Source organism: Leucoraja erinacea, chromosome 19 (assembly GCF_028641065.1).
Source record: "Leucoraja erinacea ecotype New England chromosome 19, Leri_hhj_1, whole genome shotgun sequence".
Taxonomy (NCBI): Eukaryota; Metazoa; Chordata; class Chondrichthyes; order Rajiformes; family Rajidae; genus Leucoraja; species Leucoraja erinaceus.
This window is the reverse complement of record NC_073395.1, coordinates 40,298,663-40,325,269: the sequence shown is the minus strand read 5'-3', so window position 1 is coordinate 40,325,269 and position 26,607 is coordinate 40,298,663. Positions and strand designations below refer to the sequence as shown.

Sequence of the window (26,607 nt, the reverse complement as noted above, 5' to 3'; positions counted from 1 at the left end):
CGTGACAGTACCTCTGAAGATAGACACAAAATGCTGGTATAAAAGGCAGCATCTCTGGTTGGAAGGAATGGGTAACATTTTGAGTTGAGACCCTTCTTCAGACACTACCTCTATTGGCCTGGCCGCAGCCACTGAGATGCTGGTCACCACAGCATTGCCAGATTATAAAGTGGCGGATAACCAATAATTTAGTGTCATTTGTCTTTAGTTTTTCCAAATTTAGGAGACGAAGATAACATTTAAATTTGCATGTCTCCGAACACAATCATCTGCAAAACCTTTACCACTGCGGTTACAGGGTTACAATTACGCTTCATTTTTCATTGTCCTTTACAAGAGTAATCGAGTTGCATTTACCATTTAAATGTTGTGTGCTAAACTGTGGTGAAACCTATACTATTTCTTTTTACAGCGAAGACATAAGGAACTGCGGATGCTGGTTTCCAAAATAAGTCAAAGTACTGGAGTAACTCAGCGGGTCAGGCTGCATCTCTGGAGAATATGAATGGATGACGTTTTGGGTTGGGACCCGTCTTCAGACTCTTCAGTTTGAAGAAGGGTCTCAGCCTCAAACATCACCTCCTGAAATGCTGCTTGACCCAAGAGTTACTCCAGAACTTTGTGTATATTTTACAGTGAATTATTTTAACTAATTAAGAACATTCTTTATTTTTTTGTCCTGATAAATTCAATTTAAACCTTTTGTTCTCAAATTGTTACACAGTCTAACTTTACCTAAAATTCCAAGATGATAACATTTTACATATTTCATTTGTGCCGACATTTACAAATATTTGTTTTTTCTTTTGAAAATGTGAATGTTCACTTTTTCCTTCATTCTTTCAGCTCAGCCTCAACCCACCACAGGACTGGAACAGACTGAGGGAGAAACTGGCAAATTGCAAAATGGCCACACAAGCATGAGTAATGTAAATGGAATCCACAACAGCATCACACATGGGATTTCGGACAACAAAAAGCTCTCTGCTGCAGTCTCTCAGAAAATGCACAGAAAACTCCAGTCAAGCCTTTCAGTTACTAGTAATACCAGCAAGAAAAGCAAATTAAGTTCTACAAATTCTCAGAAAGCACCATCAGCACCAGAAGGTATGTTTAGACATCCAAAAGGTTACTAGGAACCACTAATCTAGGCTAACTTTTCTTTTTCTCCAGTGTTTAGTTTAGTTTAGAGACACAGCGCGGCAACAGGCCCTTCGGCCCACCAAGTCCGCACCGACCCGCAAGATTTGATAAGGTCCCGCATGGGAAAATGGTGACTAAAATTAGAGAACACGGTATTGGGGGTAGGGTGTTGACGTGGATAGAAAATTGGTTGGCAGACAAGAAGCAAAGAGTAGGAGTGAACGGGTCCTTTTCAGAATGGCAGGCAGTGGCGAGTGGAGTGCCGCAAGGCTCGGTGTTGGGGCCGTAACTGTTTACCATATATATTAATGATTTGGAAGAGGGAATTAGGAGCAACACTAGCAAGTTTGCGGATGACACAAAGCTGGGTGGCAGTGTGAACTGTGAAGAGGATGTTAGGAGGTTGCAGGGTGACCTGAACAGGTTGAGTGAGTGGGCAGATGCGTGGCAGATGCAGTATAATGTCTGAAGAAGGGTTTTGTGTGTACCTTCTAATATAGATAAATGTAAGGTTATCCATTTTGGTGGCAAAAACAAGGGGGCAGATTATTATCTCAATTGGGTTAGGTTAGGTAAGGGGGAGGTGCAGCGAGACCTGGGCATCCTTGTACACCGGTCACTGAAAATTGGCGTTCAGGTACAGCAGGCAGTGAAGAAAGCTAATGGAATATTGGCCTTCATAACAAGAGGATTTCAGTAAAGGAGTAAAGAGGTTCTTCTGCAGTTGTATAGGGCTCTGGTGAGACCACATTTGGAGTATTGTGTCCAGTTTTTGTCTCCTAATTTTAGGAAGGACATCATTGTGATTGAGGCAGTGCAGCATTGTATATATTTTATACGAGATTGATCCCTGGGATAGCGGAACTGTCATACGGGGGAAAAATTGAAAAGACCAGGCTTGTATTCACTGGAGTTTAGAAGGATGTGGGGGGAATCTTATAGAAACATATAAAATTATAAAAGGACTGGGGACAAGCTAGATGCAGGAAAAATGTTGCCAATGTTGGGCGAGTCCGAACAAACTCCGTACGGACAGCACCTGTGGTCAGGATCGAACCCGGGTATCTGGCACTATAAGGCAGTAGCTCTACTGCTACGCCACACTGGATTTTTATTCCTAAAGACCTGCTGTTATAATTCATTAGAATAAAATACTTGAGGTATATAAAATAGTAAGATTAAACGAGAACTTACCAGTTTGAAGTTTGATCTGTATTTTATGAGGAGGAACGTTGAGGGAATACGTGAAGAACCCGCTTCCAACGCATGCGTGTCATTCTTCAAAGCAGCGGTGTGAGGTCACAGGAACCTATAATGATCTAACATAGTAAGATTATCAAAGAGATACCAGTTTTTGATATGATCATAAGAGGGTGGGAGCGGAGGGCACGTATTCCCTCAACGTTCCTCCTCATAAAATACAGATCAAACTTCAAACTGGTAAGTTCTCGTTTAATCTTACTATTTTACTTCGGAGTCACGTGAGTGACTTCGTGAAGATTTCAAAGCTCTGTGACCTCATGCCGTGGAACGAGTCCATGCTCACAACTGCCTTGGGTATTGGGAGAGAGTATCATTAGTAATTTTAAAACACACTTATACAAAGAGTTGTTTGGTATAACGAAAAAATATATAAATTTTTTAAATTGACAATCATAGCCCTGTAACCTTTCGGGCAAATTATATTGTTGAACATAAAATGGTTTCCGAACACGATGATGGCTCCAAAATATAACTGGCTTATTATAAAACCCTTTGGGAAAAACCCTTTTGGATGACCATCCTGTCATTCTGAGGATTTGGTCTGTGGGTACCTCTAGGATTTTTGCTGCGGATGTTGCTGCAGCCCTGGTGGAATGAGAGTTAAAAAACATTAGTGTCTATTCCTGCCATCTTTAGGACATATTTGAGCCACCTTGATATAGTTTGGGTCGTGACCCTTTTGTGCGGTTTCTTGTAAGAGATTAACAACGCCATTCTCTGACCTCGTCTCTGTATAGTTGGATGTGTCTTGCTATACACAGTCGTTCGTCATATGGGTATACCATAAATTCAAACACTTGACCCGATGAACCTGGTCTGTTTTCTTTTATTAAATCCTGTATGACAAACACCAGTTTCTCGGGTGAGATGATCAGGGAGTCCAGGCTCAGTTTGCTTAATGGCTGGACTCGTTGTGCGGTAACTACCGCCATGAGCATAACCATCTTCATGGTCCCTTACTGAAGTGACAATGCTGTTATGGGCTACCAGCTCCTCAGCATGTTTAGAACGACACCCACGTCCCAGATTTCGGAGTACCTGGTTCTAGGGGGATTACCATTGAATATGCCCCTCATGAGTTTTGTTACCAGGGGGTGCGTTCCCACCGTGTGCCGCTCTGTTCCTTGTGATAGGTAATTGGAGAGTGCACTTCTGGCACTATTGATGGCACTGTAGCTCCATCGATTATCATAAATAAGGCTTGTTAAAATTCCAATACGGCCAGAATGTTCTTGGCCTTTTGGTCGAGGTTGTTGTCCAAGCAGTATATGCCCCATTTCTTGATGTGTCGAAGGTACTGCTTCCGTGTTGACAGTCTTAGTGCAGATGAGATGAGATTCATCGTCCTGTCTGACAGCCCCATGCCGTTTAGTGGGTCTTTTAGACTCTACAAATCAGCAAATCCATAGTCTTATGGCATGGATGACTGCCCCCAGTCACTGGATGAATTAATAAATTTGGCTATGTTCATGAGGGAACATGGTTCTAACACCATCCCCTGTATGGCCGAATACCATGATTTAGTAGGCCAGTCGGGTACTCTCAGAATTCCAGATGCCGAGTCTAGTTGAATTCCCTAGTACCCCATTGATGGGGCAGAACGGGGGAAATACATCACACTATGGCTTTGTTTACATAACAATGCCAAGCTGGTTTTAGAATTTTTGTAAATAATATTGGGGCTGATGTTAGCCCCTTTGGTAAGCTCTATATTGCTAAAGTTCCCCCTTTTTTGAGTCAATGCCTGCCATATAGAAAAACCCCGCTGACACCAAGTCTTTATCAGTAATAAGAGTATCCATCTTAAAATGAACATCTTGAACGAATGTGTTTAGGGTTGAAAGGTCAATGATAATCCTGCAACCCCCATCTATTTTATATTTAATAAATATGTTTGATACAAATTCTAATGTTCCATGAAAAGTATGCTCAATCACACCTTTTGTGTACAATTTTTGTAGCACCATGTGGGCTTTAGATTGTTTGGTTTATGTAAGGACAAAATGCTATTATGGTGTATGTTGTACTGGGGTTATTGGGATGAGTAAATTCTATCAGATAACCCTGAATGCTGCTGAGATTATATGAATCTGTAGTGATTAGATACCATACATAACTGTAGTGTTGCAACACCCCCTCCCCCACCATCGTGGGTCCCTTTTTAACAGAAGAAACCACACCCACCTACCTCCATGGTTACCGGTGGTTGTGTTATTTCCTTGGTTTTTTGAAAAGGGGGTTCTGGTTAGATCTCTTGTTCGGGGTTGTGTGGGAGGTTGAGGCTTCCGCATCTTCCAGGGTGGCCGCCCTGGCCATACCTTAAAGGATCCTGCGGGTTATATTGATTTCTGGCACTGCCACTGGTATGAGCCACATTTTTTATGGCCTTGCATGTGGCAGGTATCGTGCTCCAAAATAGGCCCTTGCGCTGGCCTTGATGAGCCCCAGTGTCTTGCTTCGTCCACCCACGGTTCTTTGTTTGCAAATGGTAGCATTTTTGGGGTCCCAGTGCTGGCTGAATGGCAGCCTTCCACATGCAGTTCAGCTCATATTGCATATTACTAAACAGAGCTAGTGCGTCTTGATGGTCTTTGGTTACCTCCGTTTAGTCCAGGGTGCGGGTGTATGCTATGATCCCTTCCGTCAATCCCTTTAAGGTTTTCTGGATCTTGAGGTCCTGGTTCCTGATGTTCGTCCCCATATGCTGCCAAATGCATTGGTTTACACTGGGCACCTGTAATGCCTCACCGTTGCCAGGTGGCAGATGTCTGGCCAGTCTCTGTAAATATTTCTTGTTGGCGTTTGTGGCCAGACATATAGTAATACTATTGCCATCCTGGATCCAAGTCTACCCATGTTTGACTTGGTTAAAGTAATCAGCCACCATGTCCAGCAGAGTCCCTGCTGTGTTAGGATCATGGGACGCTGTATTACCAGGCTCTGGCCCATCAGGGTCCTGCCTACTCTTTTTTATAGAGTTAGAGATCTCTAGGGTCCCGCACGGGGTACCCATGTGGGGCTTAACTGCTGCCCACTTGTCTTTTGTTCTGCGGACCCCTCTTGCAGGTCAGCCCAGAACTGACCCACAGTGCTCCCCTCTGATGGGGTAGAAGCATTGTGCAGCCCTCAAAGAGGTACTGCTGTGGGTTTATCACGTAGGAGCAAGGCTCCATACACCGCTTCTTCCCGCTCCAGCGCTCTCGGGCGCTGGTCGCCGGTGGTTATGCAAAGTCGGACCCTTCTGAGTCGACGACCTTGTTTGTTTTGTGTCTAGCCTTACCGCTCGGCCGCATGGATCTGGCCGGTGCGGGGCCGACATCGGGCACAGCTGATCCCACTATGGTTGATTCAAGTGCCACTGGCTGCCCGCTGCTTCACGGTCCTCCTTCTCCAGCTTTGTCCTTCCTTCCGTGGTGTGGATATGGCCGGTGTGGAGGACATCTGGCACAGCTGATTCCATCTAGCCCATTTCTTTAACCCGGCTCCAACGCTCTCAGCGCTCCTGGCTGCTCGTTTATCTCAGACCGCTGGGACCGACCCCGGTACTCACGGTACTGGTCCCTCGCGGTCGTTGCAGCCGGTCAACCCCACTCCAATGCCCTCAGTTCTGGGCACTCCTGCTTATATGGTCCTTAGATAAGGGACGTATTAGATATTAAAACTGATAATAAACAGATACTATACTTGATCTTAGCCAAAAGGCCAAGAAACGATTTCTGTAACTAAAAAACCCGCTGGGACCGACCCCGGTACTCACAGTACTGGTCCCTCGCGGTCGATTGCAGCCAGTCAAGTCCACTGCAATGTCCTTGGCCTCGGCGATGGCCGGTAGTGCTGCTTGAAGCCAGACTCGCTTCCAAAGCGAGACTGGCATACTGGCCGAGAAAATGAATTTTTCCCCTGGTGCGGGAGAGAAGTCGGGCACAGGTGTTTTCCCTCTCTGGGAATCGATGTGCCGCTGCTGCTCCTGCCGCTGCTGCTGCCTGCCGCTGCTGGCTGTCGTTGCTGCTCTCCTGCCAGCTGCCTGCACTGCGCGGTTCTCCCGCCGGCTTTCTGCAGCTGACATGGACCCGGTCCATGTCTGCACTGGACCACCGGGTCCATGTCTGCACCTAAAGGGTAAGTGGAAGGAACGCAGAGTCTCTTACCTGCTGTTCCCGACTTTCAATTTACTCCTCGAAGTCAACGACTCTGATTATGCCTTCCTCTCCCGACCAGCCGTGGTCGGCGCGGAGCGAAGTTGGGAGCAAAATTCGGGAGGGAAAAACAGGAGCAAAAGTCGGGGCGTAGGGGGTAAGTCTGGCACAGTTATTCCCATTACGGGAGTTCAGCCTGTTGCTGCTGTCTGTTTCCCCCCTGCCTCTGCGGTGCTCCAGCGCGGTCCAGCGGGTCCAACGCGTACTCAGTGATCTCGGGCACTGACCGCTCGCCGCTATTTTTAGACCTGCGGAACCCCCGTTAACAAGCCAGTTCCGCACCTTCCAGCCCCTCAGACCCATGAATTATTAAATCCACTAAACGACTAGTGGGGCTGTTTCCGAATTGTCGGGAAAAACTCTGCCCCAGCGACCGTTGTCCTGGAGCTAAAGTCGGCTCCGTTCCTGTTTAAAAATAAATTAACGGCCCCCGGCCGCTGCTGGCTGCCTGCAGATCTGCAGACTCTCCCCAGCCAGCTTCATCAGCCTTCTTGATAAAAAAGGGTAAGTAAAGAAAACAAAGTTCCCTTACGTACCTGTTGCAGGTTCCCCTGCCGATTTGGAGGAACGTCCTTCCTCCAGCGATGACGAGTTCGAATGCGTGTAGCGATATGACACGCATGCGTTGGAAGCGGGGTTCTTCACGAAGTCACTCACGTGACTCCGAAGTAAAATTATTTTCTTCAGCCATTATTTGCCAAGCAAGAATCTATTTAGGATATCCCTGAAAACAAATAGCAAGAAACAAGTCAGTTTCCTTGTAGCCTCATTTACCTTGCATGGCATCCTCATCTGCCAGCAGGCAGTCATGTTTCAAAATACTCAGAAGATCTGGGAGTATGCGATTCTAGTTGCTTGTCACTTTATCAATGTAAAGACTGAATCGTATTTTAAAAATCGGCACAATGTTTGCAAAAGCATTGAGCAAGTGTAAGTCAGTCTGTCATCAGCTACCACCCACCCCATTCCCCCTTTGCCTTCTCTGCCATAAGAATGAGGGGACCACACTCTCTACCATTCAATAAGGTCATAATCGATCTTTATCTTGGTGCCATTTGACCCACTGAGTCTACTCTGCCATTCAATCATGTGAATATATCTAATCTGTCATTCCCTCTCAATCCCATTCTCCTGTCCTCTCCCCGTAACCTTTGACACCCTTACTAATCAAGAACCTATCAATCTCCACTGTAAAAATACCCAAAGACAGTTTCCACAGCCGTCTGGCAATAAATTCCGCAGATTCACCACCCTTTGGCTAGAGAAAATCCTCCTCATTTCCTTTCCAAAGGTACATCCTTTTATTCTGAGGCTGTTGCCTCTTGTCGTAAACAGTGGAAACATCCTCTTCACATCGACTCTATCGAGGGCTTTCATTATTCTGTAAGTTTCAGTGAGGTTCCCCCTCATCCTTATGAACTCCAGCGAGTACAAGTCCAGAGCTGTCAAACACTCATCATATGTTAACCCACTCATTCAAATGATCATTCTTGTAAACCTCCTCTCGACCCTCTCCAACGCCAGCACATCCTTCCTCAGACATGGGTTAAAAACTGCTTGCAATACTCCAAATGCGGTCTGACATGTGGGTGGTGAATCTGTGGAATTCTTTACCACAGACGGCTGTGGAGGCCAAGTTAGTGGATATTTCTAAGGTGGAGATAGATAGATTTATTGTTTAACAACTGGGAGATCAGGTAGGCTTAGGCGGACTGAGCGGAGGTTTACTGTCTTCTCGAAACTGATTTTGATAGAGGAACAGAAACTGGGAACAGCCCAAACAGAATTCTTGGCCAGTGCATCCAAGCACCAATTGCACGCCAACCTACGACATTCTGGATTGCACATCCACAACTGGGTCGGCATCTGGAAAGGGATGATTACCAGTTTCCATGTGCACAGTTTGTTTAACACAGACATGAGTTAAGTGAATGTCTTAGGCTCAGTTGTACTTTCCACCATCCTCTGGTTTTAAATAATTGGACAGAGCAGTCTATTTGAAGGTGTGATAACAGAAATTGTCCTCAAAGACTAAATGCAGCTGTGCACTTTTTTTTCCAAATGCTCAGGTAGTGATATTAAGCAATCAGAGGATGCTTTAACACTGATCAAATGAATAAAAGATGGTTATTAAACACACACTCAACTTGCCTCACTTCAGTCTACTCTTGTGAATGAGCAAAACGTTACGCATGGGAGATAAATGCATTACCTAGACTGCGTTATCATGCAAAACAGGCAGGGAAATTGGCTTGGAGGCACAAGGGACGCTGTGGATGCTGTGGACGCTGGGATCTTAAACAGAGAACAAATTGCTGGAGGTAATCAGTGGGTCTGGCAGCAGCTTTGGAGGGAAATGTACAGACTACGTGTCGGGTTGGTAACCTGCTTCAAAACTAGAATGGCAGAGCCATCTCCTCCAGTACCAATGAGGACACTGGATATTGTCAGTGGATATTTTTAAGGCAGGGATTCTAATTGTTTTAATTAGAACGGGTATCAAGGGTTACGGGGAGAAGGCAGGGAAATGGGATTAGGAGGAAGAGATCAGCCATGATTGAATGGCAGAATAGACTCAATGGGTGAAATGGCCTAATTCTACTCTTATAAATTTTGAACTTGCAAAAACTTGCTTTGTGGGGGGATGTTTTTATGTTTTAATGTTAAATTTCTTCTCTAATGTTATATTGTATTTTTATTATTAGTGTGCTGCGTGGACATCTGAATTTCCCCTGAGAAGGGGATTAATATTATTATTATTATTATTATTATTATTATTAAAACAGAGCTGGAGTAACTCAGCGGATCAGGCAGCATCTCTGCAGAGCATGTATAGGTGATGTTTCAAGGCACCCTTCTTTGCATCAATCCCTTCAACCCACCTATTTACCTATGAGCTATTTTTTCTCTCTCTCTTGCCATCAATACTATTCTGATTCACCGACTGCCTACCTGCATTAAGGAGCCAATCGGCACAATTTGGGACGTGAGAAGAAACCAGAGAATTCTTGTCAAATACCCAATGTATCTTAAATTCATCCAAGCTCTATTTGTTGGTGCTTTTGGATATATTTTTGATTATTGGGGATTTTCAAAAGTTTCAGGGGCATTTGTTGTTAATACTTACTGAAAATAGAGAATACAATTCCTTAAAAGTAAAAATTTGTGGGGGTTTATGGTTTACATCCTAGCTTTGATCCATCTATCCAACATGGGTGGATGTTTAGGGGAGAGTCTTGCAGCACAGAAACAGACCCTTCAGCCCATCATGTCCATGCCGACAAAGATGCCCATCTGAGTTAAACCCATTTACCCGCATTAGCCCCAAATTCCTCTAAACCTTTCCTGTCCATGTACCGGTCCAAATACTTTGTAAATATTGTAACTGCCTTAAATACTTGATGTGCCTGACCCACTGAGTTCCACCTGCACTTTGTGTTTTGCTCAGGATTCCAGTATCTGCAAGTTCCTCAGTCTGAAGAAGGGTTTTGGCTCGAAACGTTACCTATTTCCTTCGCTCCATAGATGCTGCTGCACCCGCTGAGTTTCTCCAGCATTTTTTTGTATCGGCAAGTTCTTGTCTCTTTATTAAACCTATGCCCTCTACTTTGACATTCCCTCACCCTGGGGAAAAGGAGTGCATTCACGCTATCTATTCCCCTCATGATTTTATGTGCCTCAACAAGGTCACCCTCAGCCTGCCCACACCCCCGATAACTTAAGCCAACAAGTCCTGGCAAAATTCTTGTCAATCCTCGTTCCAGCTTAATGATGTCTTACCTAAAGCAGAGTAACCAAATACCATGCAGAATAATCCAAGCGTGAGCTCATCAACATCTTGTACAACAGCAATGTGACATTCCTTCTCCTGTACTCAATGAACCGACTGATGAAAGCCTGCATGCCAAACTACTGCTTCACCATCCTGAGTACCGGTGATGCCACTTTCAAGGCACTATGTTCCTTGCTCTCTACAGAGCCCACCATTCGCTGTGAACATTCCTGGTTTGATTGCCAGAAATCACTCGCTTATTTGAATTGAACTCTGATCTGAATTGAACAATTGAATTCCCAAATGTGAAGGGAAATTGGTCATTAATGGCATGACCCAAAACGGCATTGATACACTGATGGATCTTGGGGTCCAAGTCCATATCTCCCTGAAAGTGACAACTCAAATACGATGTGATACGATACGATAGATACATTAATCCCATGAGGGAAATTGATCTGCCAACAGTCATAAAACACAAAAGACATGAAACATGAAATTAAAGTGATGAGTGGAAAGGATTGGGGATGTACAAGAATTGGGGGGGGGGGGGGGGGGGGGGTACTGTGATAAAGAAGGTATGTGGTCTGCTGGCCTTCATAGGTCATGGCATTGAGTATAAGAGTCGGGATGTCATGAGGCAGCTTTATTGGACTTTGATGAGGCCATATTTAGAATATTGTGTGCAGTGCTCACCTCATTACAGGAAGGATGTGGAAGCGTTGGAAAGGGTGCAGAGGAAGTTTACGAGAATGTTGCCTGGATTAAGTGGTATTAGCTACAGGAGAGGTTGGACACACGGATTGTTTTCTCTGGAATGGTGAAGATTGTGGGGTGACCTGATAAAAGTATATATAATTGTGAGAGGCAGAGATGAGAGAGACAGTCAGAACCTTTTTCCCAGGATGGAAAGGTCAAATACCAGAGGGCACAGCTTTAAGGTGAAAGGGCCAAAGGTTAAAGGAGAAGTGCAGGGCTACTTTTTTCCGCAGATGGTGGAGAGTGCTTGTAACATGGTGGCTGAGAATTACAGTCATGGCATTTAAATGGTTTAGTTACAGATTACAGTTTAGTTTACTGTCATGTGAAAAGCTTATGTTGCTTGCTATTCAGTCAGCAGAAAAACAATACATGATTACAATTGAGCCATTTACAGTTTATAGATACATGATAAGGGAATAACGTTTAGTGCTAGGTAAATCCAGAGGCTTTTAGATACGCGTATGGGTGTCAAGTCAAGTCACTTTTATTTATGTAGCACATTTAAAAAACAACTCTCATTGGCCATAGGTGCTTTACATTGGTGGAGGTATTAACGTTATGCCACATTGGTTCATAGATTAAGTACATACATAAATACATACATATAGCCCTCGCTCAGAGGACGTCAAGAAAGGCTTGGGAGTAGAGATGAGTTTTAAGTCTTGACTTAAAGGAGTCGATGGAGGGGACAGTCCTGATGGGAAGAGGGATGCTGTTCCACCGTCTAGGAGCTGCAACCGCAAAGGCGCGGCCGCCCCTGAACTTATGCCTAGACCGCGGGATGTTCAGTAACCCCAAGTCGGCCGATCTGAGGGATCTGGAGGTGGTGTGGTGGGTAATCAGACTTTTGATGTAGGTGGGGACAAGCCCATTAAGGACTTTGTAGACATAAAGGAAGATCTTGAAATTTATTCGGAAGCGCACAGGGAGCCAGTGGAGAGAGGCCAGGATCGGGGTGAAGTGGTCCCTTTTTCGGGTGCCCGTCAGGAGTGTCGCTGCGGCGTTTTGGACCAGTTGCAGGCGGGACAGGGAAGATTGGCTGATGCCAGTGTAGAGGGAGTTGCAGTAATCTAGGCGGGAGGAGATAAATGTGTGGATGGTCTTTTCGAGGTCATCAAACTGGAGGAATTGTTTTATTTAAGCTATCGTCCGAAGTTGAAAGAAGCTAGCTTTTACCACGGCATTGACTTGTTTGTCAAATTTCAATGCTGAGTCAAATATCACGCCAAGGTTTTTGACGTGAGGTTTGAGTCATGGGGTAACAATGCGGTATGTAGGGAATGGCAGGAAATGGATTATGCGCAGGTAGATAAGAGATGGCCTTGGTATCCTGTCTGGCATGGACATTGTTGGTCAAAGGGCATGTTCTTGTGCTGTACTGTTCTCTGAATGTCATTTATTCATTTATTCATTTCTCGGCCCACTTACTGATCTGAACAAGATCCAACTGTGATTTTTGACAACTTTCTGCACTATCTACAATACTTCCTATTTTAATGTCATCTGCAAACGTACTAACCATGCTTTGTGCATTCTTATCCAAGTTGTTTAGATAAGTGATGAACAGCAATGTTCCCAGCACCTATCACATCACCACAGGACACAGATCTGAAGTCCAAAAACACAACCTTCCACAGTTACCCTCTACTTCCTACCACCAAGCCAAAGCTGTATCTAATTAGCTAGCCCTTCTTGGACACTGTGCAGTCTAACTTCCAGACTAACCCACTATGCAGGACCTAGTCAAAGGCCTTACTGAACCTAGACACCATCCACCACCCTACTCTCATCAGTCGTTTTGCTAGCCACTTCAAAAGAACAAAGGATTGTGAGACATAATTTTCCACACACAATCTGTGCTGACTATGCCTAATGAGTCCTTGTCAATAGACAATAGGTGCAGGAGTAGGCCATTCGGCCCTTCGAGAAAGTACCGCCATTCAATGTGATCATGGCTGATCATCCCCAATCAATACCCCGTTCCTGCCTTCTCCCCATATCCCCTGACTCCGCTATCTTTAAGAGCCCTATCTAGCCCTCTCTTCAAAGTATCCAGAGAACCTGCCTCCACCTGTATCCTGAAGCAGAGAATTCCACACTCACAACTCTCTGTGAAGGTCTATCCAAATGTCGGTAGATCTTGCCTCTCTGTGCCTCACCAGTAACTTACCCACGGCTGATGTCAGGCTTGTAGTTCCCTGGCTTGTCCATGCTACCCTTTTAAATCATGGCCCAATATTAACCAACCTCCCCCGGTCTGCCTTCCCCAAATGCAACCGCTCACACAGAGAACAGTATCCACTCTTGGCCTCTGTATATATCGATTAAGGGAGCTTTCTTGCACACGCGTATCAAATTATACCTTATCCAAGTTTTTTGCATCATGAGTGACCAAGTCAATTTTAGAGAAGTTGAAATCCCCCACTAATACCACTATCATTCCCACACTTCTGATGTTAGACACAAAATACTGGAATAACTCAGCGGGACAGGTTATGTTACATTTCTGTTTTCCAAACTCCTGCTGACTAATGGGGGGCCAACAAAAGTCCCATCAAAGTGCTTCTTGTTTCAAAGCTCTATCCATAGTCTCACTGATCCCCACCTCCCCAAGAATATATTCCTAAAGCATTGATGTAAAGCACTTGCTTTAGCTGCACACACACTGAGATTGGAATGATAGAGTCCCACAGTCTAGGGACTGCTGCTAAACATTGAGGGGCAGAGTTGGGTGGGGCCAACCCTCAAACAAGGAAAGGGATATCACCTCGGGGCCACGTGAGTGGTGTCAGGGTGGAGCAGTGGCGCAGCAGTAAAGCTGCAGCCTCACAGCGGCAGTGACCCAGGTTCAATCCTGATGTCAGGTATTGTTTGTGTGGATTTTGCATGTCCTGTGTCTGCCTAGGTTTTCTCTGAGTGCTCCAGTTTCCTCCCACATCCTACAGATGTGTGGGTTTGTAAGTTAATTGGCTCTGTAAAATTGCCCTCATGTGGATGAGAATGTGGCATAACTTTGACCTGGTGTGAATGGATGATAGAAAATTGGCGTGGACTCGATGAGTCACAGAGCCTGGTTCCATGCTGCAGCTCTAAACTAAGTCATCTCTCGTCAAAAAGCAGCTCCCCCCACCCAACCTTTTACTCTCTTATCTGTATCTCTGTCATGGTTGAAGCATCAGTACCCTGTAACGTTGAGTAGCCAATCCTGCAAATGTTGGTCAATAACATTCCGTTAGCTAAAGCAATCCCCTAACCCAACCCATGCCCTGAGGTCATCTGCCATATCTGTTAAGACTCCTGGATTGGAAAAAAAAAGCAAGGAACTGCAGATGCTGGCTTACAAAAAAAGACACAGTGTGCTGGAGTAACTCAATGGGTCAGGCAACATCTCTGGAGAAATTGGATAGGTGATGTTTCTGTCCGGGATCTTTCTCAGACTGGAGCAGGGTGCTGACCCGAAACACCACCTGTGTGTTGGCCAAGAATTATGCTTGACCCACTGATTCACTCCAGCACTCTGTGACTTGCGCTGAAATAAATCCAGTTTAAACCACAGGTCTTGATTCTCTTTCTGCCATGCTCCTGCTTGTCCTGGCTACAATACTTGCTCTTTTAGACTACAGTATTAGCCCCAACTTCTCCTTTGCTTCTTCTCTGCTTTTGGACCCACCGAATTGCCAATCTAGATTAAACTCTCCCAAGCGGCACTCACATTAACTCTTCCGCACAGGATATTGTTCACCTGCCGAATGGCCTCCTCCTGCACCTGTTTCTATGTTTCTATTAAGAGAGAGTTAGATAGAGAGTTAGCTCTGGGGCCAGTGGAATCAAGGGATATGGGGAGAAGGCAGGCACGGGTTATTGATTGGGGACGATCAGCCATGATCACAATGAATGGCGGTGCTGGCTCGAAGGGCCGAATGGCCTCCTCCTGCACCTATTTTCTATGTTTCAAGTTCAGATGCAATCAGTTCCTCCCCACGGTCACCTCTGCTGCAGAAGAGAACAAACATCAGACAGTGGGACAGGTAGCATCTCTGGAGAGAAGGAATGCGTGACGGTTCAGGTCGAGACCCTTCTTCAGACAGGCTGCCTGTCCCTCTGAATTACTCCATCATTTTGTGTCTATCTTCAGTTTAAACCAGCATCTGCAGTTCCTTCCTACTCAATAATAACAGATCCAAGAAAAGTAAATGTGTAGGAAGGAAGTGCAGATGCTGGTTTAAACCAAAGATAGACAAAATGCTGGAGTAAACTCAGCAGGACAGGCAGTATCTCTGGAGGAAAGGAATGGGTGATGTTTCGGGTCGAGACCCTTCTTCAGATTCGATCCGAAATGACCTGCTTGGATTACTCCAGCAGTTTGTGCCTATTCCAAGAAGGGTAAGGTGATATGCCTCAATTACAACTGACCAGTGGCATTAACATCCATGGCGATGAAATGCTTTAAGAGATTAGTTATAGTGCATTTAAAATCCTACATTAGCAAGAAACTGGACCCACTATAATTTCCCCACTGCCACAATAGATCATCAGGGGATGCAATCTCGCTGGCACCTCCACTCAACACTGCACAACTTGGACACGTCAGTTTGTTCATGGCCTACATTCAACACCATCATCTCCTCAAACCTGTTACCAGCTTGGGTATCTGCATGTCCTTTTGCAATTGGATCAGCGGCTTTTTCATCAATGTAGGGCCGAATGGCCTACTCCTGCACCTATTTTTGTATGTATGACGATCTGTATGAATTGACAGCAACACTTCCCCCCAATAACCGTCAGCACAGGGGCACCTCAAGGCTCTGACTTCAGCCCCCTACTCTACTCACTCTATAGCTATGACTGTGCAACAAGATACAGTTCCAGCTCTATCATTAAATTATTCTTTTAAAATATTTTTAATACCTATTTATTATTTTCTTCACTGATTTGTGTATATGTGAGTCAATGGCTGTCGTGTTTTGTTCTTTTTAAACCGAAGGAGATACAATGGAATTTTGTTGCACAGTATTGTGCACTGACATTAAACATATTCTATTCTATTGCTGTTGACACCACTGTTGTTGGACGAATTACAGGGAATGGTGAGTCAGAGTATAAGAGGGTGATCCATCATCTGATTTAATGGTGCCAGTTCAACTTCTATTCGATTCGAGACCCTTCTTCAGACTGCAGACTGCATCTCCCGTTGATGGGAATGAAGAATCTGAAGGGCCTCAGCCTGAAGAAGGATCTCGGCCAGAAACGTCACCCATTCCTTCTCTCTGGAGATGCTGCCTGTCCCGCTGAGTTACTCTAGCTTTTTGTGTCTATCTTCAGTTTAAACCAGCATCTGCAGTTCCTTCCTACACATTATTTCCTGGCCAATGGCTCACCTCCTATGTTTCCAAAGCCTCTTCACAATGCAATACTTTATTTAAAGGCATAAATATAAAAAGTAATGTGGCCAGGATGAGGGTAGTGCTTGATTTGTTTGACACAATCAGAGCTAAAACATAATTAGTATTCTACCCACCTCCCTAACAATAGCCTCCATCCACCAGCATTGTTGCCCACTGTCCAATCTACAAAATGCATTGCAGGAATTTGCAGAGGTCTCCTCTGAAACCCTTGATCTGGATCTGTATCACTGAGAAGGATAAGGCCAATAGGCACATACAAATGTCATGCACATATGTCTTGGAAGTATATTGCTGGTCTTAGAGTCATAGAGTCTTACAGCATGGAAACAGGCCCTTCATCCCAACTTGCCCACACCAGTCAACATATCTTACACTAAACGATATTCATTGTATTCCCTTTATCATGTATCGGTACACTGTGGATGGCTCAATTGCAATCATGTATTGTCTTTCCGCTGACTGGTTAGCACGCAACAAAAGCTTCTCTCTGTACCTCGATACACGTGACAGTAAACTGAACTAAGCTAAACATGTCCCATCCACACTAGTCCCACCTACCTGTATTTGACCCATATCCCCTCTAAACCTGTCCTATCCATGTCTGAAGATGGGTCTCGACCCGAAACGTCGCCCATTCCTTCTCTCCAGAAATGCTGCCGCACCCGCTGAGTTACTCCAGCATTTTGTGTCTACGATTTTACCAGCATCTGCAGTTCTTTCTTACACTATCCATATACCTGCCTGAATGTTTCTTAAATGTTGTGATAGTTCCTGCCTCCTCTGGCATCCCTTCCATACACCCACCATCCTGTGTGTGAAAAAGTCCTCTGGTCCTTGATTTCTCTACTCTGGGCAAGAGACTCTGTGCGTCTACCTGACCTATTCCTCTCATGGGTTTTTTATTCCCATAGTTACATTTTTTTAACTTCCTACCCACTTTGGAAATGCCTTCTCCTGAAGCTTTTTAGATGGTGACTGAGTCTGGGCATTTGAAGGGCAATTATGGATAGATATTAAATATTGGACAGCTTCGAACCCACATCATGTAGCATTCTTTCAATAATAAGCAAAATTCACCTATGAATGGAAAGTGTGATCCAGTTTCTACATACATAAAAGCATGCAAAGATATTTGCATTGTACAAGCACACCCATAGTCTAAATGTGAAGCCCACCTTGCTTGCTTTGCTCTGCACTGATCATCAAATGACATTCAATGATGCTACTCCTCAGATGGTTATATACATATCTTTGAGGTATAACTCGGTGCTCATTTTTTAAATTTTGATCTCTGCTAATGTTCATATATCTGAACTGCATCCCTTGCCTAGTTTAAAGTATATGGGTTTGATCAAATGCTTAGTTAGCTTCTTTCCTAATTTGCATTTAAACAGAGAATGTTCTGTTCACTTTCTGATCTGCATTGAATAAAAATGTGATTTATTCATATGTGCAAATTTCTCTTCCGGTTAAACCATAGCCAGTAGTTTATTTTACCAGAAGCTTATTTGCATTTAATAATGGAGCATGGGGGTAATTTTCTGAACTGCTATTTAACCAATGAAATGCCAGTTAACTCCTGTCCTTGGTGTGTGTGTGTTTTTTTGTTTTTTTTTAATCAGTTCAGGTTTAGTGAAGCTGGAAAGTACATTATAGTGTTTTAATCGATGTCATGAACTTGGATAATACCTGAAAGTGGAGATAAATTGATGAGTCAATTACTGATTCTGCCTTCAGGGCCGAACAGTCAGTTATATTAACGATAATAGGCTTTGGGGAGCAACTAATTTTTCAGGAAATCCAAACAGGATGTGCAAGACATAAAGGAAGTGAGCTGAGGACTCTGTTTGATATGGCATATTAATGACTGCATTTTTTCTTAAAGAACAGATCACTGATTGCTGCCCTTTGTGGATGTAATGTTCTCTTGTTCTGAGGTGAAATGAAAGATTCAGATCAATTTGTAAAATAATTGTACACATTTCAGCAACTGCGGAACAAAAATTTTAAGATGTTATGCTTTTTTGTTTTCTGGAACCTTATCTGCCATAATGATTTATGGCTGAAAGGAAAAGTTCTTAGAAACTACATTCATCACTTATATACTAGAAACTACATCATCACTGCGTTATATTGTAGTGAATTTCCTGGGTTGCAGATCCACACTCATACAGTGTTTAACATTGGCCACAATTTTGCCCACCTCGTATGGTATAAAATATATGGTGTGATCATTTGGTTCCACTGCCTCCTCCCCCACAGGTTACTATCGTTTTCCTGTGCTGCCTAGTCCCATTGTGTGAGTGTCAGCCATAGTAAACTCAGCAGCTGCATTTATTGTTCTTGCTTGCTGCAAAGCAACAAATGATAGCTGTTATCATAATGGGTGTATCATTGACAAGTAGGTGAATTTGAATTTCTGCCTGCTTTGAATGATAAAGTAAGATTGAAGTGGAGGGTACAACATGGAGTGCTTGAACAAGGATCTGTGCGATATGTGAAGCAATCTCACTGCTGCAATGAGCCTGGCTGCTTGCTGCTGGTGGTTACAGAAATATCTGAGAGGAAATGTCCAGCAAGGGCTTAGAATTGTGGTCACTAACATGCCCCGACCAAAGCAGGACGGGTATTGATCACGTGACATCGCGGATCTCCTTGGGTTTTTGAACCTGAGCTGTCTATCAGCCAAAATATCAAAATGTGGGTTGCAAATTTAGTTTAGTTTTACTTGAGAGATACACGGACCAGCGATCACCACACACTAACACTATTCTACACTAGGGACAATTTGTACCTTAATACCAAGCCAATTAACCTACCAGCCTGTACCTCTTTGGAGTGTGGGAGGAAACCAAAGTTCTCGGAGAAAACCTACGCAGGTCACAGGGAGAACGTACAAACTCTGTACAGACAAACTCCGTACCATCAGGATCAAACCTGGGTCCCTGGCGCTGTAAGGCAGCAACTCTACCGCAGTGCCACTAAGCCGCTCTGTAAATTTTGCACGGGACATTTTTTGAATAAATGTGCTCCTTTCAATGAAGCTGTATATAGTTAATTAACTTTGTTCAAACCTTTCTCTCCGCATTAGACTGTTCGCTTCTTTGGTTCTGGCTTCTTTTCTGTCACTGCACCAAATTCACCCTTGGCCCTCTTCAGGTTTGGCTCCCTCAGTCAGCATGGGTTCTGTTCTGCCTGCTGTGCTTGCTGTAGCGGTTTCTGCATGAGCCTTCAGGAGATTCTTGCTGACTATCTCAACTGTGCCCGTGACATCTATTTTACACTCGTTCATTCTTGCTGTGAGACAACTGAATGTCTGCAGCTTTGTTTTGAGTGTTTTGAACCCTGCCAGCATAGCTAACTAAAATGGACCTGGACCTGGTGTATTTGTGTTGTATTTGTGATCTTCTGCTAATGCCTTATTCAATTGTAAATGTTGAGGAAATTGAATTTGATGCTGAAATATATAGTTCAAAGTTTAAATCTTTAATCATTCGACTTTCATACTAGTTTAGTTTAGAGACAGCGCGGAAACAGGTCCTTCGGCCCACTGCATCCACGCCGACCAATGATCCCTGCACATTAAAGCTATCTTACACACATTAAGGACAATTTACAACTTTACCAAGCCAATTAACCTATAAACCTGGACGACTTTGGAGCGTGGTGAGAAACTGAAGCTCTCAGAGAAAATCCACGCAGGTCATGGGGAGAACCTACAAGCTCCGTACAGACAAGCACTCATAGTCAGGATCGAACCCAGGTCTCTGGTGCTGAAAGGCAGTAGCTCTACCCCTGCGCCGCTAAAATCACGTCATCTTCAATTCAGCCACGTGCAAATGTTGCCGTGATAAATTATTTACAATTTGATGGTTGTAACTTTCAAACCACATTTAAATTGGGTACATCAAGTTTCTATTGCTCGCCAGCAAGTTTATGCAACTCTTTTGTGTAATATTTCTGTTTGCATGTAAGAAACATAAAATTAAAATGTTAATTAAGGGATAAGATGGTGTAGTTGTGTTGGTATTGGTTATTTATTGTCATGTTTGCTGAGACACAGTGACAATTTTCATATTGCATGCTGTCCAGACAAGTTATACCACACACAAATACATTGGGTAGTGCAAAAGAGAAAATGAAAAAAAGTGCAGAATGTAGAATTACAGCTACAGAGAAAGTGCAGGAAATAAAAGTGCAAGGAGCTCAATGAGTTAGATTGGAAGATTGGGAATTCATCCTTGTCATATGAGAGAGTTATGACTGTGGGGAAGAGATTGTTCTTGAATCTCTTGGTATGTGGTTTGAAGCTTGTGTATCTTCTGCCAATGGGAGTGTGGAGAAGAAAGAACGCCTGTCGTGAGTGGTCCTGAATGATGTTGACCACATTCTCGAGGCAGTTGAAGTCCACATGGTGATATTGGAAGGAGGATGGTTTGCGCAATGGACTAGGCTGTGTTTAGTACTCTCTATGAATGTTTGCTGTCCTTGGCAGAGCAGTTGTCATACCAAGATGTGACGCATCCGGATATGGTGCATCTGTGGAAATGAATAATAAACATTGGGGACATCACGTATTTCTGTAACGGTCTGAGGTTGTAGAGGCATTGCTCTGCTTTATTGGCTGCAGTGTCAGTGTGTGGACCAGGACAATCTGGTGGTGATATTTATATGTAGAAACTAGAAGCTCTTGACCATGACTGGCATGTATACTCCAACACGCTCCCTAAAGTTGATGACCACCTCCTGTGTGTTACTGCCATTGTTCAGAGGTTCTTTAACTCCTATAATCTGACATTTTGCCTACTGACCTGGCCTCTAAATCTTGACATTCTGTTCTTGTCATTGCCACTCATTCGTATGATCGTGTCATCAGCAAACCTTTTAACTCTTGGCTCACAGAATTTGGCCTCCATGGTCATCAAGTTTTGCGGGGCTGTTAATAAGCTTCTGAAAACGAGAATATTGTTGTGATAATCTCTTATCGTCTGCATTGCGCTTCGCTGTCCTATGTAAAAATCTTTAAACTGCTGTCCAGGGTACTAGTGTTTAATCTACATAGTCTGCAGCTCCTAAATTTTCACATATTAATTGCCCTTCTAAAATATGCATGAGCTATGCTGGGAATCAAGTTTTATAAATTGTTTATGAAGATAAAAAGTAAACATAGTTTAAGAATATTAACAATTTAAAACTTAAGAAAGAGATGAAATAAATTTAAATTAAAAATTTTCGGTGGTGCAGCGGTAGAGTTGCTGCCTTACAGCGCTTGCAGCACCAGAGATCAGGGTTCGATCCCGACTACGGGTGCTGTCTGTACGAAGCATTACATTCTCCCTGTGACCCCGTGGGTTTTCTCCAATATCTTCAGTTTCCTCCCACACTCCAAACACGTGCAGGTATGTAGGTTAATTGGCGGTGTAAATGTTAATTGTCCCTAGTGTGTGTGTGTAGGGTAGTGTCAATGAGCAGGGATCGCTGGTCAGTGCGGACTCGGTGGGCCAAAGGGCCTGTTTCCGCTCTGTATCTATTAACAAAACTAAATTATACACTTGCTGGCATTCAATTTTCATTTCCCTTTTAGACTACACATCTCCAGTAAGATTTGAGGTACATTGTTGGTAGTTCTCTTCCGTGTTGCTGTAGCTGACTGGGAAGTATTTGTTTTTGACCCAGAGATACTTGAATATCAAACACAATACGAATATTAGAGTCAGAGTCATACAACATGGAAATGGCCCTCTCAGCCCAACTTGCCCATGTGACCAAGATAGAGTCATAGAGTGATACAGTGTGGAAACAGGCCCTTCACCCCAACTTGCCCATACCGGCCAACATGTCCCAGCTACACTAGTCCCGCCTGCCCAAGTTTGGTCCATATCCTTCCAAACCTGTCCTATAATCTGAACCTTCTGAATTTATAGTTGGCAGGGCAGTACTCTGCATATCGCCAACTATCCATGTACCTGTCTAACTGTTTCTTAAACGTTGGGATAGTCCCTGCCTCAAATACCTCCTCTGGCAGCTTGTTCCATACACCCACCACCCTTTGTGTGAAAAAGCTACCCATTAGACTCCTATTAAATCTTACCCCCTTCACCTTAAATCTATGTCCTCAGGTCCTCGATTCACCTACTTTGGGCAGGAGATTGTGCGTCTATCCGATCTATTCCTCTCATGATTTTAGACACTTTTTGTAAGATGCACCATTAACCCTAGTCCCACCTTTCTGCATTTGGCCCATATCCCTCTCAAATTTTCCTATCAATGTGTCTGTCCAAGTGTCATTTACAGTATCTAACTCTACTAGCTCCTCTTCTGCCAGCTTGTTCCATCTACCCACCACCTTCTGTGTGAAAAAGTTGCCCCAAAAAGGTGGCACAGAGGTAGAGCTGCTGCCTTCCAGCACCAGAGACCCGGGTTCGAACCTGACTATGGGTGCTGTCTGTATGGAGTTTGTACATTCTCCCTGTGACCTGTGTGGGTTTTCTCCAAGAACTTTACCTTCCACACTCCAAAGATGTACAGGTTTGTAGGTTAATTGGCTTAGTATAAATTGTCCCTATTGTGTGTAGAATAATGTCAATGTGCGAGGATGGCTGGTCGGTGCGGACTAGATGGGCCGAAGGTCCTGTTCCCACAATGTATCTATATACTAAACTAAACGGGTTCTTACTAAATCTTTCCCCGCTCGCCTCAAACCTATGACCTCTGGTTCTTGATTCCCCTATACTGGGTAAAAGATTCTGTATCTTTGCTATATATTCCCCTCATGATTTTGTACAGCTCTATAAGATCACCCCTCATCCACCTGCACTCCAAGGAATGAAGTCTGAGCCTACGCAAACTCCCCCTGTGGCTCAGGCCTCAAGTCCTGAAAACATACTCTTACATATTTCCAGTTTAATAGCATCCTTCCTATAGCAGGGGACCAAAGCTGAACACAATATTCCAAATGTGGCCTCACCAACTGTACTATAACATCCCAACCTCTACACTCAGTGCCCTGACTGATGAAAAGCTTCTTGACCAAACAACGACCTGTGATGCTATTTTCAAGCAACTATATACCCCCACTTCAAGATCCCTCTGCTCTACAACACTCCCCAGAGCCCTGCCACTCACTGTGAAGCTCCTGCCCTGCTGTGATTTTCCAAGATACAACATGTGATATTTATTGGTAATAAACTCCATTCACCATTCCTCAGCCAAAATATCCAACTGATTAGGATTCTGCTGTCATTTTTGATAACCATCTTTGCTATCTGCATCCATGTTGGTGTCACCTGCAAACCTACTAACCATGTCTTGTACATTCTTAACAAAACACAATAACAAAACTCAGTTGTGTAATATCTTGGAATGAAATTTAGAGGGCATTTAGTCAATATGAGTAATTATCTTTTAATAAGCAGACTTCAGTATGGACAAAAATAATGTGCAGAATCCTAGATATAGCAATGTTGGCAGCATCTATGAGGAACAAAGAATGGTTTGGGTCAATTTGTTTTGTTTAGTGATATGGCGTGGAAACAGGCCCTTCGGACCATCTAGTCCATGCTGGCTATCCATCACCCATGCACTAGTTCTATGTTATCCTACTTTGGCATCCTACACACTAGGGACAATTTACAGAAGCCAATTAACCTACAAACCTGCACGTTTTGGAATGTAGGAGGAAATTGGAGCACCCGGGGAAAACCAACGCATTCACAGGAAGAACGTGCAAACGCCACGCAGATAGCACCCGATGTCAGGATTGAACCGGGGTCTCTGGCACTGTGAGGCAGCAGATCTATCACTGCGCCCCTGTGGCCCTCATGGTGTTGAATGAAGGGCTGATGCTAGGAAAGTTGAAATGTTTCTACGATCCTATGTGGAGATTATCTTGCTGAGTGTTGCCAGCATCTCCATTGTTTTATCCTTCCATTGAGATTTTTTTGTACGTTTCCTATTTAAGAACATTTTTTAAAGTATTTGCAATAGTTCATAATAATAATTATAATCATTATCGTGATTTATTAGCCAAGTACGTTTTGCAACATAAGTATGTTTTGCAACAAACGAGGAATTTGGTGTTCCATCCAGTCATAGTTGGTCACCAATGTTTCAGCATCACATGATAAATATAACTCTTTATAAGATCTTTATCATAGGTATTGATTGAGCAAAATTGTCTTAAATTAATATATATAACATTTTTGAAGACATACAATGTTTAGGCATAGGCTTTTGGATTATTGCAAAGACCATTCAGAAATAATTTAAATCTTGACTGTCCTGATCTTTTGTTTAAATGTTTAACACGTCAAGAGAACAACAGGACACATTTCTTTACGACTGGGCTTCAGTGTCTATTAACAAGGATATCATTTAGTGTCTAGTTTTGTTTTAGTGGGGTGGGACATGTGGGGATGGTTTGGCAGTCTAATGAGGCATGTAGTGATCGAAGATTGAGCTATGTACCTACATTTCTGACAATGGTTACTGATGTTAATAGTTACAATAGATGATGATATGTTATTGAGGAATAAATGATAATTACAAGTTCAGAGAAGAGTGTTTTATTGTCATCATTCCCAGACAGAACAATGAAAGTCTTACTTATTTACAGTGTATTTTGATATCTTAGCCTTTATGTGAGCTGTTTTTCCTTCTCTTTTCCCCCCATGTTATAATCTGACGGATGGATGGCAATCTACACTTGCAGACGGTTGTGTACATTGCATTCTCGCCTGCCTATTCTGCGAATTTGTCACCTTTTGCAACATTATGCTGGGACAAGCTTCATGCGGTATCTGTACATCTGAAAACACATGCTGCTGCTGTGGACCAGATGACTTTGGGGATGACTGTAACTGCCCATGTGACATGGACTGTGGCATAATGGACGCCTGCTGTGAGTCCTCAGACTGCTTGGAAATCTGTATGGAATGCTGTGGCATTTGCTTTCCCTCGTAGCGTGAATTTTAAAAACAAGGCTTTTTGAAATAAAAACTGGAAATAATCGCTATTCATGAACACAAAGTACCAATGTGCCTTGGTTATTCTTAATCAAATGCATTCAAGCTTTAGAATTGGAATTAAAAGCAATTACTGTGGACATTTACATCATCTCTGAACTAACGTGGACAATCAATTTGGCAAGTTTATTTTTTAAATGTACAGTAAAATTCAGCATTAAAGCTTGCAAATTTATTAGGCACAGATGTTGCTAATAAATGTTAGATGTTATGTGTCCATCATTAAATTATGTACGGTTTAAAAACCAAAAGCAATTCCTGCACGAACTTTTGTATGTATTAATGTTGCGTATTGTTGAAATAATTCGATTACACACTTAATGGGGTTTGCAATCCAGGCTCGTAGCTTCCTGCCCTGATTTTAGTCTTAATTCAAATTAGAGAAATCATTTCTGATTCTACTAAATTATTAATGATAATGCATTCATCTCAGTACGGTGTATAATCCTTGTGTTTAGTGCCTTGATTTTTAAGAACAAATTTAGCAAAAGCTTCCTTTTTGTTGTATCATACAACAGGAACAATTGCTACAAGTCTTCATCTCTAATTATTTTCCTGAATTAATTGTTTTAAATTATGTCTACTTAAGCATACCTGCATGGGGAATTGGGAGGGTTTATGAATACACGCATGTATTTCATTAATTTAAGATCTTATGGGTTTTTTTCTGGAAACGTATTGTGTAAAATGGCAATGAATCAAATAAAATTGTAAAGCAATACAACATTGCAGGATAGACGCATCTACTTTGGGGGGGGGGGGGGGAGGGAGGGGGGGGGGGGGGGAGGGAGTGTCAAAAAAACAATGTTGTTAAAGTTTGTATGAAGCTTCTCGTTCTGAGAGAAACAAAGGCTGACCATATATTTTTATAGCTTGTTTTTTTTTTACAGTAGAGCATTGGTCGAAGCCATGTACCAAAAACAGTTATGACAAATTAATAATAAAATTAATTAGACTTGGTTAAAATATTGGCTACATTTTATTCAATCCTGTGTGAATGTGGAATTTAATTAACTTGTGAACATGTAAATGTGCTTCATTTT

General features: G+C 43.2%; 1 protein-coding gene and 1 pseudogene across 1 annotated transcript in view; one reads left to right on the top strand and one right to left on the bottom strand.

The window, feature by feature from the left end:
* mdfic (MyoD family inhibitor domain containing) overlaps positions 1–26,288 on the top strand; it is a 56,103-nt gene extending 29,815 nt beyond the window's left edge. Inside the window, exons 4-5 of the mRNA XM_055650876.1 lie at positions 847–1,107; positions 25,252–26,288. Coding sequence (XP_055506851.1) covers positions 847–1,107; positions 25,252–25,502 — 512 coding nt within the window. The 3' untranslated portion in view covers positions 25,503–26,288. The remainder of the gene's footprint in view (positions 1–846; positions 1,108–25,251) is intronic.
* LOC129706578 (U2 spliceosomal RNA) lies at positions 6,016–6,120 on the bottom strand (annotated as a pseudogene).
* Positions 26,289–26,607: the final 319 nt, after the last annotated feature.